At 38.0% G+C, this 14623-nt stretch overlaps 1 protein-coding gene across 1 annotated transcript; it reads right to left on the bottom strand.

Moving 5' to 3' along the window:
* Nucleotides 1–4491: 4491 nt before the first annotated feature.
* LOC306881135 (prothymosin alpha-A-like) lies at nt 4492–7548 on the bottom strand. The gene is made up of 5 exons (XM_079435055.1): nt 7409–7548; nt 5578–5640; nt 5382–5463; nt 5218–5300; nt 4492–5110 (listed from the first exon to the last, which is right to left on the bottom strand). The coding sequence occupies exons 1-5, from the start codon at nt 7451–7453 to the stop codon at nt 5072–5074; spliced, it is 312 nt and encodes a 103-aa protein (XP_079291181.1). The 5' UTR covers nt 7454–7548; the 3' UTR covers nt 4492–5071.
* Between the last annotated feature and the right edge of the window lie 7075 nt (nt 7549–14623).

Below are 14623 nucleotides of genomic sequence, written 5' to 3'. Positions count from 1 at the left end.
AAAAAACAAAGTGGAATGCAGCCAGAGATGTCTGTCGCTTTCACCAGAAGGTCCGGTTATGCTATTTTAATTATGCATCACAAGGAAATTTATTTTAAAAAGAGTGATAAGCACATGCACGGATTAATTATTCTTAACAAAATATACAACAATCATTTACAGATCAGGTATAGGTCGAGTATAATGATTCAATTGCTCATTCGTAAAAAGTCATTTGTCGCCTCCTACTGTTGTAGCCTGCCATTAAAGTATGGCAAGCCGTTTTGACTTTTATTCCTTCTCAGGATATGAATTCTAGATATCAACAATTCAGTGTTCACTAGTTCAAATGCTAATTCTTGATATCAGAAATTGGATTTCTACTATTAACAATTGCAATTTTTGATATCAGCAATTACATTTCCACTAGTAACAATGTTAATTCTTGATATCAACATGAATGTAAACATTGTTACTAGTAGAAATCTAATTCCTGATGTCAAGAATTAGCATTTGAACTAGTAAAAATTTAATTGTTGATATCAAGAATTCATATCATGTGAAGGAATAAAAGTCAAAACGGCTTGCCATAATTAAAGTCACTGAAAAATCATCCCCACTAATGCACTTGACAGTCTGTCTGGAACATGCAAACACAGACAAGCAGAGTGATGCAAACAAAGAAAAGTCCCAGTGCAGTTGGTCTAAATATCAGCATTCAAATTTGATAACTAGAACTAACTTTTGTATAATATTTATTAACTTTAAAGGCATTAACAAAAGAGTCTGGTCCTGGATTAAAGGCTAGATGCTACCTGTAGTATATTGTGGATGCAGCTTTCACTTGTGATCTGACAGCAAGATAAGACAAAAGCACTGAGACGGAAGGCAGAAGTAACAGACACACTAGGATATCAAGTAAGCCGATTAACAGCCAAGCTTGGAATAGGATCAGTGCGGGTGTCACAAGCACAGAGAGACACAATCCCATCCATGAGCTCACATACACATACTCACACGCTCACACCGCAGCACCTGGAATCCTACCAAAATCTAATATTAGAAAGCAAGACTCATTCCCTGTGGTTCAGAGGTGGGAGGAGATGACGTCATTTACTGTGATCCACCCAGATCGCAACGGCTAGGAAATTAGCAGCGGAAATGTGAAGGGACCCGGGGTATTCCAAGGCAGGATTAGTGATGGCCCCTGTACTGGAGGGCCCTGTACACCTCCAAGTGCCCTGAACCTCCATTATTGTTTCATTTCATATGAATTATTCAGATGCACCTTCCAAAAACAAAACAACAGAGGACCCCATACTTTCATCACTGCCCTATCTTCCAGCAAAGGGACATATCTATGTCATGTGTATTGGGTTTAGTTTAGCTTTTTCTCTGCATTCCTTTTCTCTGGCTTGCTTTCTAATCTAGTCGTCTAATAAAACTGGTATTGTATATTACAAATATTTTTTGGGCTTTCTGACAATTTGCCTTTGTTCTTCTTTGTAAAAGGATTTTGGATAAATGCATGAAAATAAATGAATAAATGTTAACTAAGATGTAAATCCTATACAGAATGAAAAATAAATAAATAAATAAATAAATGCACAAGAGTTACATGTTTGGTTTGGGAAGGCCTTGTGACGCCTGTGCCAGTTGTACAGTTTCACACATGCTGACCCTGTGAGAATTGTACAAGTGGACCACCTAGTGGTCAGAGAACGACACACAACTTGCATAAAGAGATGAGCGTCTCTCTTTACATCAGTGTAATAAATCATATATGTATATAGATATATGTAACTCAAAACAGCGTTCTTTTGATCATAAAATCTTAAAATACATGCCTAATAATCCAGGGTTATTCAAGTGCCCATGAATGGAGTTGGTTGCTGTGTTCATTAATCCTAATTATGTCACCCAAACTCTAATAAGAGGGGACCACCTACATCTCACCTTTATCTCAAAGCTATCGTGTTTCACAAGGACACTCATTACAATTAATCTCATTGGGCTGGACAAGCAGCCACACAGCTTTGCCTTCAGGGACAATTAACTCCTGCCGTTTGCTTTCAGTGGCACTTGACGTAATCCAACACAAGATGTCCCTTGACTATACGTTTCTAAGCAAAGGCTGCTTTGGTTCAAGAAAGGTGGGGTAACAAAAGGCAATCTGGTGTGCATGTAAGATGGGGATGGAGGAGGCGGTGATGGTGGGGGAGGAAAGTAATGATAGTGGTGGGGGGATTTTGCCCCTCACCCAATCCCCAGTTGAATGCATCAACGGGTACAGCTGGTCATGTCTCTGTTTTAAAAAAGCAACTGGCCACCTGCATTTGTATAGAGTTCGGAGACAAAGACGTGTAATTTACCGTGGCTAGAATGTAAAGTTTGACTAACAATTGCTCAATAAAAGGTTGGAAGGAGGAACAAACAAAAAAAGTTTCCACAAAGCATGGATGTACTTTGGAGTATCAAACTTAGTTTACGTCTTATTAAATGACTCAGAATAATTCATATTATTATATATATATGAAAAAAAATCTTAGGCAAAAAAATCTTTATTTTCAAACATGATGAAACATGATCATTTTGCATAATGTTCAGTTCCTAAAGATATCGATTTTATTTGCGTGTGTTATGAGATGTAATCTTTGATCCGGGTCACACAGAACTTTCAAAATAAGTTTAACCTTTAAAGACGGCTCTCGAGACCCTTTCCATCCACCCTGATGTGACGTAGCTGATGTGCAATGGCTTTGGTTGCCAGTAGGAGGCAGAAGAGGACGGGCTTTGAACGAGACGAGCGGTGGACGATTTATTTGTATAGGATGCGCTTCACTTGGTCATATGTACCGAGAGCTCCTGCGCACCGCCCAGATATACATGATAATGAGGATATAGACAAATTATTATTTTACAAAAACTTCAGTATGACACGGGCCGTGTTTTACATGTGATCTGTCCGTTTTAATTATCCGTAAAGCGTTTTAGTTTTTAATTTGGCTGTCATAAAGGGAAAAAAACATTGATCGTGGAGAATTTTTTAAAACTGGATATTCATCGATTCGGGGCGTTTTTATTACATCTCTGCATATTTGGTAAGATTATTTAATAAATCTTAAAAAAATTATAATAAAATATTAAGTTAGGCTATTTGAACGTCTAGGCCTATCCGAGGCAGATCTTTTTAACTTTTTAATTTGCTAACCATGTTTTGCAACTGTGTTGCAGTTTGTGCATGTTTTTAAATGCTCACTTCTTCATTTCCAGTTCATTGCCAACTTAAGTGCATACTGAAGTGTTATTTTGACATTTAGAGGAGTTTCTGTAATGTTTTTTGAGTTTTGTGGTTACCATATCGAGGAAAGGCGTAAGTGACATTTCACCAACTTTTCAGGAGAGCCAAAACAAACATTTTACCATAGTTTGATCTGACTTTGTGTGCTGATTTCAATGGTTTATAATACACATTTGCACACTCATGGATGACAGTATTTTGCCAGTAGAAAGAGCTATTTAGAGCTTTCATTTGATGTATATTTCTCCATTTCACCAAAAATGTCACTTACACACCCTTCTGGTTCTCATCCCTCGATATGCTAGTTCACTGAATCTCAGTTGCCAACATCTTGACGTGCATTAACACGTGTTTTATAGATTGCCTATTGAGATGCACTTCAGTGAAGGCTGGTGGACAGCTGCCATCCGGTCTAGACTAAGCAGCTCTTCTCTTATCAAGATCAAAACACATGTTTGTGCTAAAAACTGGTAAATGTGTGAGAGATATTCTGACATGAATTGGTAAGACAAAATGTGAGGTGAAAAATAAAATCCAAATACCATGTGTAATATTTAGTATTTTCATATAAGCTGCTGTTTTCTGAGCTGAATGGTGTATGGAATCATAGAAGTTTGAGGATTTCTAAGTAAATATCTCTGAAACCAATCAGCCATATGCCATTTTTTCTTCAAACACATCCACACTCCTTCACTTGTTCTACAGTCTAGACCACAAATATTCACTCTCCTCAAACCTGACCCTGACATACAAGCCTGAAATAGACATGACATCAGCCAGTGTTTTAGCCAAACACACACACACTGTACATGTCTGCAGAGCCAAATGACCTGCGCTTATAAGTCTAGTGGGGAAATCTCAGATGTGAAGGCAGAGGACACGGATGTAAAAGCGTAATGCATGTCAAAAGCCTGCTTCCGGCAGTATCATACTAGCATTCCCTTTCTAAACAAATGTGTAAAATCAGCATTTAGAACAGAACACCTAACAGAAAACCTGCTTTTTGAAAGAATTATACATGGGAATTAAATTTATGAATTGAAGCGTCTCATGAACTGAAATAGGTGGATCATCAGATGTTCTTTGAGTCAACGCATAATGTTGAAGGATAGGCATTATCAAGACATCTTTACATTTTTATAGCTACACCTATTTTGGTCTCACGCAATGAACAGCAAATTTGTGATTTTGAAACAAACAAGAGGTTTAACTCACAAAATAAAAGTTTATTGTTGAACAACAAACTCCACACATACAACAAACAGGCCAAGGGAAAACAAATAATGTAGACAAAACAAAGTCAAAAGAAACCAAAACTCCTTTTCTTTGGCCTAGCCCTCCCATACAAAAACTAATTTATGGTACAACTAAAGTTCATACATAAAATTTACTGGAATGCTCTGAGTTCAATGGCTGTTGATTTTATACATGTTGTCTGTGTTGAAATATCGAGACATGGTCAAACAAGTAAAATTTCCATAAAGAAGCACCGTTTTGGTCACAGGAGATCATGATAAAGTGGCTGATCTCTTCACAATATGTACAAAAATATAAAATGTAAATAAAAATACAAACAAATCCTTGTCTTGCGTATTTCGTTGTGAACGCTGGAAATCTGAGTTGTGGTCGGTCCTCTAGAAAATTTTGAATTGGGGGGTCAAGTTGGTTGACATGGGTGACAAACTTGAAAATGACCATGTTTTATGTATTTGAGTCCTTTATGCCACTGGCTCCAACAGTTTGGGTTAAAACGGAGGCGTCTACACCTGCTCAGCAATATGAAACGATCCTTTAATCATCGGTCTTCTGCTTCTTGGGGTCAACATCATCCTGAAGAAAAAAAAAAAAAAAAAAAAAAAAAAAAGTTTTATTTAAAATTATTTACTTGTACTATGACGACAATACAGTATTCTTTAGGTAGCAATTCATGATTGTACCTCATCATCATCTTCATCGTCGTCATCAGCAGTCCGTTTTGTTCCTCCACCTAGCTCATCATCTTCATCCTCATCTTCATCACCTATAGTAGTTGACCAGTAGCCACATGATTAAAACAAATTAATTTGTCATGTCAGAAAAATTTGAATAGTGTTGCACATACCCTCTCCTTCCTCTTCATCTTCCTCATCCACCTCATCGTCCTCTTCATCATCAATTTCAGGCTCTCCATTTTCTTCATTCTCCTGTTCACACAATTTCGAAAAGGTCATTGTAAAGGTGCATGATCTCTATGAAACACTCAAGTAGTTCAATAGTAGAGAGGTCAAGAACATTAACCAAGCACTTATTTAGGCTACCTTTCCATTAGTGGCCTCTTTTCCATTTTCCTTCTCCTCAATGAGCTTCTTCTCCTTCAGGTCCTACATAAAAAAAAAAAAAATTATATTTTGAAACATTTGACTTCGTCAGGTTGGAGCCGTCTGTCTCCAATAGGCAGAGTCTATGCAGATAACGACTGACGTGAGCAAAACGCCCCCTATGCGCACAAATTTAAATTGCATCTCTAATGACGCCCCTCTGACATTGACGCCTGATTGGCTGCAGCAGAGAATTTAGCTGTCCATCATCGACTCCTGCCTCTTACCCAGTGATGAGCTCGTTTGTAATCTGACACTTAAGTGGGATTCGGCGGCTGTTGGGTATTGTAAAAGGTAAATCCAATAAACAACCATATTTTGGCGAGAAAGCAAAGGCTCACATCGCGGCCCCGAAAAAAGTAAAATTTAAAACGCCAATCAAGAAGGATAATTCAGAACCAGTGTTCAGTGGTTCAGTCAGTCGATGCGAACTCTAATGAAGGACAAAGAAAGCACACGCATGGCTTTCACGATCTGTTCATACCTAACACTACCGTCACGTTAACCTGGATTTATTTCGCGCAGTCGCAGAATTGACAAGAAACCGTAGGCAAAACAACAACCAACCTGTCATAAATGGCATGATTATCATTGGCTCTTTGAATTTGCCTTGACTGCTTTCGTTTCAGTTAAAGTTTTAGCAAAAGCAGTTAAACAGCCTTACCTACGCAAACATTTTCATTAATTAGTTTATATAATCTTTAGCCCTTAAGCCGTTTAATCAACCAAATAAACTAGGACCGCCCCTTAAATACACCGATGTCTCTGGCTTCAAACTAGTAAAGCAACGAGCCCACGCTGCCGTCACACATAGAAAAATAACTCTTAGGAAATATACAGCGACAGCATTAGACAGATTATTCAATGTTTGGGCTATCAAATCAACTGGAAGTATCTGAGATTAAAGGGCTTTCGAGAGACGTGCGGCACCGCGTCAAACGGTTCGAGTAAATCATTTCTGCGCTCGTTTGTTCTCCAGAAAACTTCAAAACTGTGCTTTTTAAAACCGATGCACTGCAGCGTCTCTCGGCTGCCTGCATCAGATTCAGTCGTTATCGGACAAAGAGTTAAACCCGGACAGCGGTAATTACTTCTAAAAGTATGCTTCTTTAAACCCATCAAATGTGCGACCAATTAGTTTTATCATATTTGAGATTTCCTATCGATTGATGCTTCAAGACGCCTAGACGAACCGGCAAACTTTCAGCCCCGAAGTATCGACTGATCAAACGCGTCCTCAAACCTGCAGCAATGTCTGTTTGCCACAAACTAACCGGTAATGAATGAGAGGATTTACAAGTAAACGAGTGATCAAAACATTGTTCAACGGAAGTGTAACAGAAGCCATACCTACAAACAAATGTGCAAACTGTGGAACATATTATATAGATTCAAGATCTGAAAAACGAAATACAAAGAATTTAGTATGTATCATGGCAAAGCAGATACACATCGCCCCGCTGTTCAAAGAGGAACCGACACGCTTCTATAAACAAAGAACCCGCGCGCAGACTGTTACATTCCGGACAATGAGAAACTGCGTTTGAATGCGCTCTCATTCCGCACGCGCTAACGAGCTCGATACAAATGTATCCACTTAAACCACTTAGAGAGCGGTTATCGTGTACTTTTTCTTGTTTACTTGTAATAATTCATCAACGATTCTTCCCGGTTACAGCCAAAAATAGGCTACACGTTCACGTTAAATCTGAACTAGAAAGAGAGAACATGCTTTTGAGAATTTCGTGTCTCCAGAGGCGTCTTTTCTTACCTTTGCGGAGATTTCTGTCGCGGAGTCAACCTTTGTGTCTGCCATAATTAGTATTTTGTTTCAAAATTCAGAGCGCAGGAAACAGCAAGAATAATCCGCCCGTATCCTCCAACAATCAAGTAATGAAGCTTTCTTATGCCGACGGCATGTGATGAAGGAGGCTTTATTATAGATTTGTGGGCGGAGCAAGAGAGGCGGTCGCTTGCGTTTGATAGGTCAGCGGACTCCGAGGGGGCGTATTTTTAAGGCAATAGAGTGGAACAATGGAAAGTATTTCTAAACGTAAAAGGACACACCCCCAGCCGGTATTTCACCAGAGAAGACACACCTCCTACCTCCGCTTTTCTCGCTACAGACATATCTTATCTGTGCTACGCAATTCCACATTTCCTCAACAAATACATTGATACAACATGTTAAAATATGAAGTCGTGCCTCTCATCATTATAATCAGTAAGTTAGCAAATGTCGTATGTCCACGAACTGCTTAGACATATTGACCCCTAAATCACCTCCAAACACAGCACCTACATCACAGGCAGTTACCATGCCGAAGTGTGAAAGCCTCTGGCACATTAAGGAAATGTTGTTTTTAAAGCATGGGGTGGCATTTGGGAAACGTTTTCATGGCAGATGCAGCCCCCCCCCCCCCCCCCCCCCCCCTTTCTGTGAATTTCGCACTAAACTTAGCACTACGAGTAAACGCAGAAACAGCTATTTTCACACACACACACACATTTTTTTTTGACGATGCACACAAAACAGACAAAACTTTATCAGACACGCCGTTGTAGTTTCATAACCTCTTACAGAACAGGAAATCCATATTTAGTAGATCAGCTTTTTATAACCGAGAGACGAAAAAAAACTAATCACGATGTAAAACGGTGCAACCACTAGCGTGTTATATCATATTTTAATGGAAATGCGTCCTCCTCAAGTTGTGTTCTGTAAATAATATTGTTTAAACATGTATTTAAGAAAAAAAATTATGTATTGTGCTTATTCGGGATGAGTAGCATTTAAACAAAGCAGAAGCCATAACCTCGCCGGCGAACATAGAGGGGAGGGGAATTTCGGATACTTCATCATAACCTACATTCAAATACTACTTTGACGACGACACTTCTTGCAGTCGGGCGCATCTCATTGGATACCCAGGCGACAGATTCTGAGATTATTGGATGCCAGAGATGTCAATCAAAGAAATGACCCACAGCGCGCGAGAAAGCCTGGAAAATGGATTCCAAAAGATTTCTGGTCTGGATGCTGATTTATGAGATCAAATCGTGTGGCGACGGTGTGTAAATTAGTGAAGTTTAAGAAAAATGTTCGACCTGGCAAATAAGAGGGATAGTAAATGTTTGAACATGAATAATATGGAAGAACACTGGCTAAAGTGAAATCAACTTGGCACATCTCTTGCAAAAACCTGTTCCCACCAAATAGGTCATCTTGCCAATCTAAACATTTAGTTAAGAAAAATAGGCAATTTAAGTTCGTCTGTTTGTACAATCAAATTACAGATTCTCATCACTTACTAAAATAATCAACTACCCATTTTTGTCTAACATTTATAGATTTATACACAGTAGCCTATACATATCTGATGTTATAATACTGTCAGTGAAAACATTATAACCTGCTTTTACCTTAAAGAGATGCCTAAATATTAAAATCTGAACACTTATCATCCTTCACACCCAATGTTCCACTTTAATTCTATAGCATCAGGCCAAATTTCCTGCTTTTCAAGCTAATCTTCCCTGGGGCAGGGTATATATTGCTGTACAAGATAAGAGACACAGAGAAACGCTTCCTCATGAGTAGGCAGTGAAGACTGTGCATGCGTGGACCTGCAGGGAGATGTGGAGGAGGAAAGCACTGCTGTGAAAGTAGTAACTCAGATGATCGTGTCTGACTCTGAGGTTTCGGACTTCTAGCAAAGGCAGATAATCGGCCGTACGAGATATCCAGGTAGACATCAGTCATGAGCAGTGTCCAGGGTTATCTGGCTTTAGAAAACACAATCCAGCTATCAGTGTGCATTCCTTCACCATGAGGTTCTTCTCCTAAATAAAACAAAACAAGACATGCCCCTCATGAAATAATTAGGCTGTTTATTTGCATCCATCCATTTCTTTCTTCTCATATAAAGTGTACTGGATACATGAATGTGTTCCCTCTAGTGGAAAAAACATATCATAGCAGCTACTGGCATTTTCTCTGCCTCAGTGATAATATTAATACTGTCTCATTTATTCTCCTGTAAGTCTCGGTTTCATCTTTGCCCTCTTTGCTTTAATCTTTGCTTTCCTAGAAGAATATGAGTGGCATTGAACTTCCCCTTTAGAAATGTTTTGGAACAGAGATGACATTTCCGCAAGGAGAAAGTGCTAATTTGAAAGTAACAACACTGGCCTGGTGTATTTTAAGCATAATGAGAGCAAGCAGACTCTGCTGATCCCTAGCAGACAATTACTGTACAGCAACGATTCTGTTAGAGGCTCAAAATACTTCCAAAGAGAGGACAATTTTTCTTGTATACAGTGATATTAATATTACACTAGCAATATTATTACTCTTTTGGGCATTGTGATGCATTGTAACCTAAATGCTCTCAAATAATTATACAGTGTATATACAGTGATATTTGTATTAGAATAGTATTATTTGGGCATAATAATATATTGCATGCTCTCAGATATTCATAGTGTGCTGCACAGGAAATATTGGAAGATATTTTGAAGAATGTCTCAGTGTATTTTGTACATTCATTCAAAGGTTAATGTGGTCCAATGAAAATCAGATGCATACAAATAAACATGGCACAGTACAACAAACAGAAAGAGAAATTCTGGACTTGAATGGTTCAGACAGGGTGAGGTGAAACCCAATTCTTCCTGTCCTTCCCACAAGAGTGTGAAGTCATAAATTAGGCATGGTGCACTTGGTGAAATGATCAATAACAAGAGAGGAGGAATGAGATAGGATGTGAGATATACCTTTACAGAAAGCATGCCAGTTTTTCTTTTTAAATAAAAATATATATAACTAAACTATCAACAAAGAATGTCAAACGATTTTATAACCCATCACACATTGCTAATAATAATTAATTTGCCTTATGAAAACAGTGGCCTCACATTACCCCATCTCAAAGACTTGAGTGTCAGTGTTTACTGTCTGGATCTACCCAATGCAAACAAAGCATGATTGAACTGTTCTGACTGCCATGTTTTACAAACTACTAGTGAAATAATCTCTATACCATTTTTGCTGTATACTTCTGGATTAATACAAGCAAATACATAGGTATGTACAATGTACGGGTAAACAGGTCTTGGAGGAGCAGCACCCTCAAGTATGATTCTCTTCGATCCTTTACATAACTTGTTAGTAGTTGCAACATATCAATTAACAAACCTGAATAACAACATGATATCACATATCAATTCAACTTTCCCTCCACCCTCCCCTTGCGGTCTCTTTAAAATGGGGTACCTTACAGAAAAGTTAACATAAAACCAAAGCCACAGGATTTATAAAACATAAATTCCAGCAATCAAGAATGCGAAAAAAAAAAAAAAAAATACAGCATTAAGGCATTCATTCTGAGTCCTGATCGTTGTTTTGTGCAATATACTTGGAGATCTTCTCAGCAGCTAGTCCAGATCTTTAATGTAGACATTTGTGCCAAGTTCATCCGAGCCTTGGATAATTCAAGCATTATAATGTCACAAAGTTGTATCAACACTTGTACATATCCAGGCTATGTGGTGGAAGCCAGTGTTGCGTTAACAGTTTTTTTGTAGATGTTAAGCCCGTCAGCCAAACAGTTTTTTGTAGCTTAGAGAAATTCAACAGAGAATCGTCACTCAGTAATATAGAGGGATTCACCGGTATAGGATAATCAATCATTTTTGATAAGATAATACACACCTCATCCCAAATGTTTTTCACATTCCCACATCATATGAAAAAAGGATCCGAATTGTTGGTCAGGACAATTATCACAGAAGACTAAAGGAAGAGTCGATACGATGTCTTGAGTGGGGTCCAATAAGTTCTGTGACAAAAATGATAATGAATCAGTTGGTTATTGGGATTTTTAGATGATGAAATAAAAATGTTCTGCCATTCTCTTTTCCAGTCCGTAATCCCCTCCTCTTGTTGACAGTCTCTTTCCCAAGTACGCTGTTATAGCTAAGCGTTTTGTTGTAGTCTCTAAGGCCTTTCTGTATATCCATGAGGTGAAATGGCTAGAAGAGGAAACTTAACATGCAATTAGAACCCGAAATATCTTTCAGTGTATAAATGCCTTTCAGCATCCAATCTCTTGAGAAAAATGGTGCACCACCAGAACAAATATCATTATTATACCAAGTTGGTGTATGGGTGTGCCAATTATGTGAATGTTGAATGCATTTTTCCATCAGTTTAATATTGACTATTGTATTGGCAATAATTAGACCAAAAGCTTCCATACAGTGTTTATTGTTTAGCCCAGAGAAGAGTATATCTTGTAACCTATATTTTTCTACTAAGCAGTCTATAATTTTAATGGTAGGTTTTAGTGCTGTCAAACGATTAATTGTGATTAATCGCATCCAAAATAAGAGTCTTTGTTTACATAAAATGTGTGTGTACTGTGTATATTTATTATGTATATATACATACACTCACATACAGCATCTATTTGGGAAATATTTACATACATATACATTTATATTCTTATATTTTATTATATAACTTAACATATTAAATATATACATGCATGTGTTTGTATTTATATATACATAATAAATATACACAGCACACACACATACATAATGTAAACAAAAACCTTTATTTTTAATTGTCTGACAGCACTAGTAGGTTTATTTGAACAGTGAGAGACAGAACAAAAAAATAAAAATAAAATTAAGAAAAACGCATTTCAAAAAAGTTATAAATTGATTTGCATTTTAATGAGTCAAATAATTATTTGACCCCATAGCAAAACATGACTTAGTATTTGGTGGCAAAACCCTTGTTGGCAATCACAGAGGTCAGACGTTACTTGTAGTTGGCCACCAGGTTTGCACACATCTCAGGAGGGATTTTGTCCCACTCCTCTTTGCAGATCCTCTCCAAGTCATTAAGGTTTCAAGGCTGACGTTTGGCAACTTAAACCTTCAGCTCCCTCCACAGATTTTCTACGGGATTAAGGTCTGGAGACTGGCTAGGCCACTCCAGGACCTTAATGTGCTTCTTCTTGAGACACTCCTTTGTTGCCTTGGCCGAGTGTCTTGGGTCATTGTCATGCTGGAATACCCATCTACAACCCATTTTCAATGCCCTGGCCCTGACGGTATATGGCCCCGTCCCTGTGAAACACTCCCAAAGCATAATGTTTCCACCTCAATGTTTGACGGTGGGGATGGTGTTCTTGGAGTCATAGGCAGCATTCCTCCTCCTCCTCCAAACACGGCGAGTTGAGTTGATGCCAAAGAGCTCGATTTTGGTCTTGTCTGACCACAACACTTTCATCCAGGTCTCCTCTGAATCATAAGCAAACTTCAGACAGGCCTATACACATGCTTTCTTGAGCAGGGGGACTTTGCGGGCGCTGCAGGATTTTAGTCCTTCACGGTGTAGTGTGTTACCAATTGTTTTCTTGGTGACTATGAACCCAGGTGCCTTGAGATCATTGACAAGATCCTCCAGTGTAGTTCTGAGCTGATTCCTCACCGTTCTCATGATCATTGAAACTCCACGAGGTGAGATCTTGCATGGAGCCCCAGTCCGAGGGAGGCTGACAGTTATTTTGTGTTTCTTCCATTTGTGAATAATCGCACCAACTGTTGTCACCTTCTCACCAAGCTGCTTGGCGATGGTCTTGTAACCCATTCCAGCCTTGTGTAGGTCTACAATCTTGTCCCTAACATCCTTGAACTGCTCTTTGGTCTTGGCCACGGTGGACAGTTTGGAATCTGATTGATATTATACAGGTAACAAACTGAAATTAGGAGCACTCCCTTTAAGAGAATGATCCTAATCTGTATAAAAGACACCTCGGAGCCAGAAATCTTGCTGATTGATAGGGGATCAATTACTTTTTTCACTCATTAAAATGCAAATCAATTTATAACTTTTTTTAAATGTGTTTTTTTCTAAATGTTTTTGTTGTTATTCTGTCTCTCACTGTTCAAATAAACCTACCATTAAAATTATAGGGCAAACGTACAAAATCAGCAGGGGATCAAATAATTTTTTTCCCACTGTAAATAATAATAATGATGTTTGTTATGATTAGATGTTCATATACAATTATTTATTCATATTTGATAATACTTATGTATAATAATAATTAATAATTTAATAAAAAGGCCTACTGTGTGCTTCAGAGTTTTCTTAATTCACATGGGATGGTGAACGTTTTATTAAGAGAACATAAAAGAAATCATACATAAAAGGTTCAGGAAGCTTTCCCATCCTTTACAAAAAAAATGCTCTTGTGCGTTTTGACAGTGAGATTAACTTGAAAGGTGAGTTGTGGGAATTATGTAATAGTAGCAATTGATATGTCTCAAGTTTAGGACTTCAGGCAGATCTTTTTGTACAGTAAAGCCGACTCAGTGTATTTATCCTGGGCTGTTTTTATGTAATCTCAGTACTCTATTAAAACATATCTTCTAAATTTACACTGCTCTGTTTCCCCATTCTTTTGTGTCTGAAGCAAAAGGGCCTGTTCACACAGAAAGCGTAGCACAGAGGAATTAAATTCTTATTAAGTTCTTTCAAGTTTATATGCCATTTTAAAAACGCAATGGTCGTGCAGGATGCTGAGAGAGCAGAAAAGTGGGTACAACAGTCAATGGAGGCTGTTGTATGTTTACACAGAAAAACCATTAGATCACAGGGACTAAAAAGACGTGTTTTGTATGAACTCTTGAGGTCCATATCTAACTCAGATATTCCAATCACATTTGTGCTACTTTTGGATTTTTCCTAATCTCTTACATTTTGAATGAACATAGGCACATTTTAATCCATTTTCATAAACCTTTAAAAAAAAGTGTGGTGAGAGTGAACGTAAAAAATATAGGCCTGAATATAGACCTTATGTCTACAATTTGTGGGAAAATGCTTGTTCACACATTTCTGCTTACATGTACCTTTTTCATTTTTTGAAGTGGTTGAGCTCAAATTACTTTATGGTCTAACATAAAT

Source organism: Barbus barbus (assembly GCF_936440315.1).
Source record: "Barbus barbus genome assembly, chromosome: 15".
NCBI classification, from domain to species: domain Eukaryota; kingdom Metazoa; phylum Chordata; class Actinopteri; order Cypriniformes; family Cyprinidae; genus Barbus; species Barbus barbus.
This window is presented reverse-complemented; position numbering and strand designations above follow the sequence as displayed.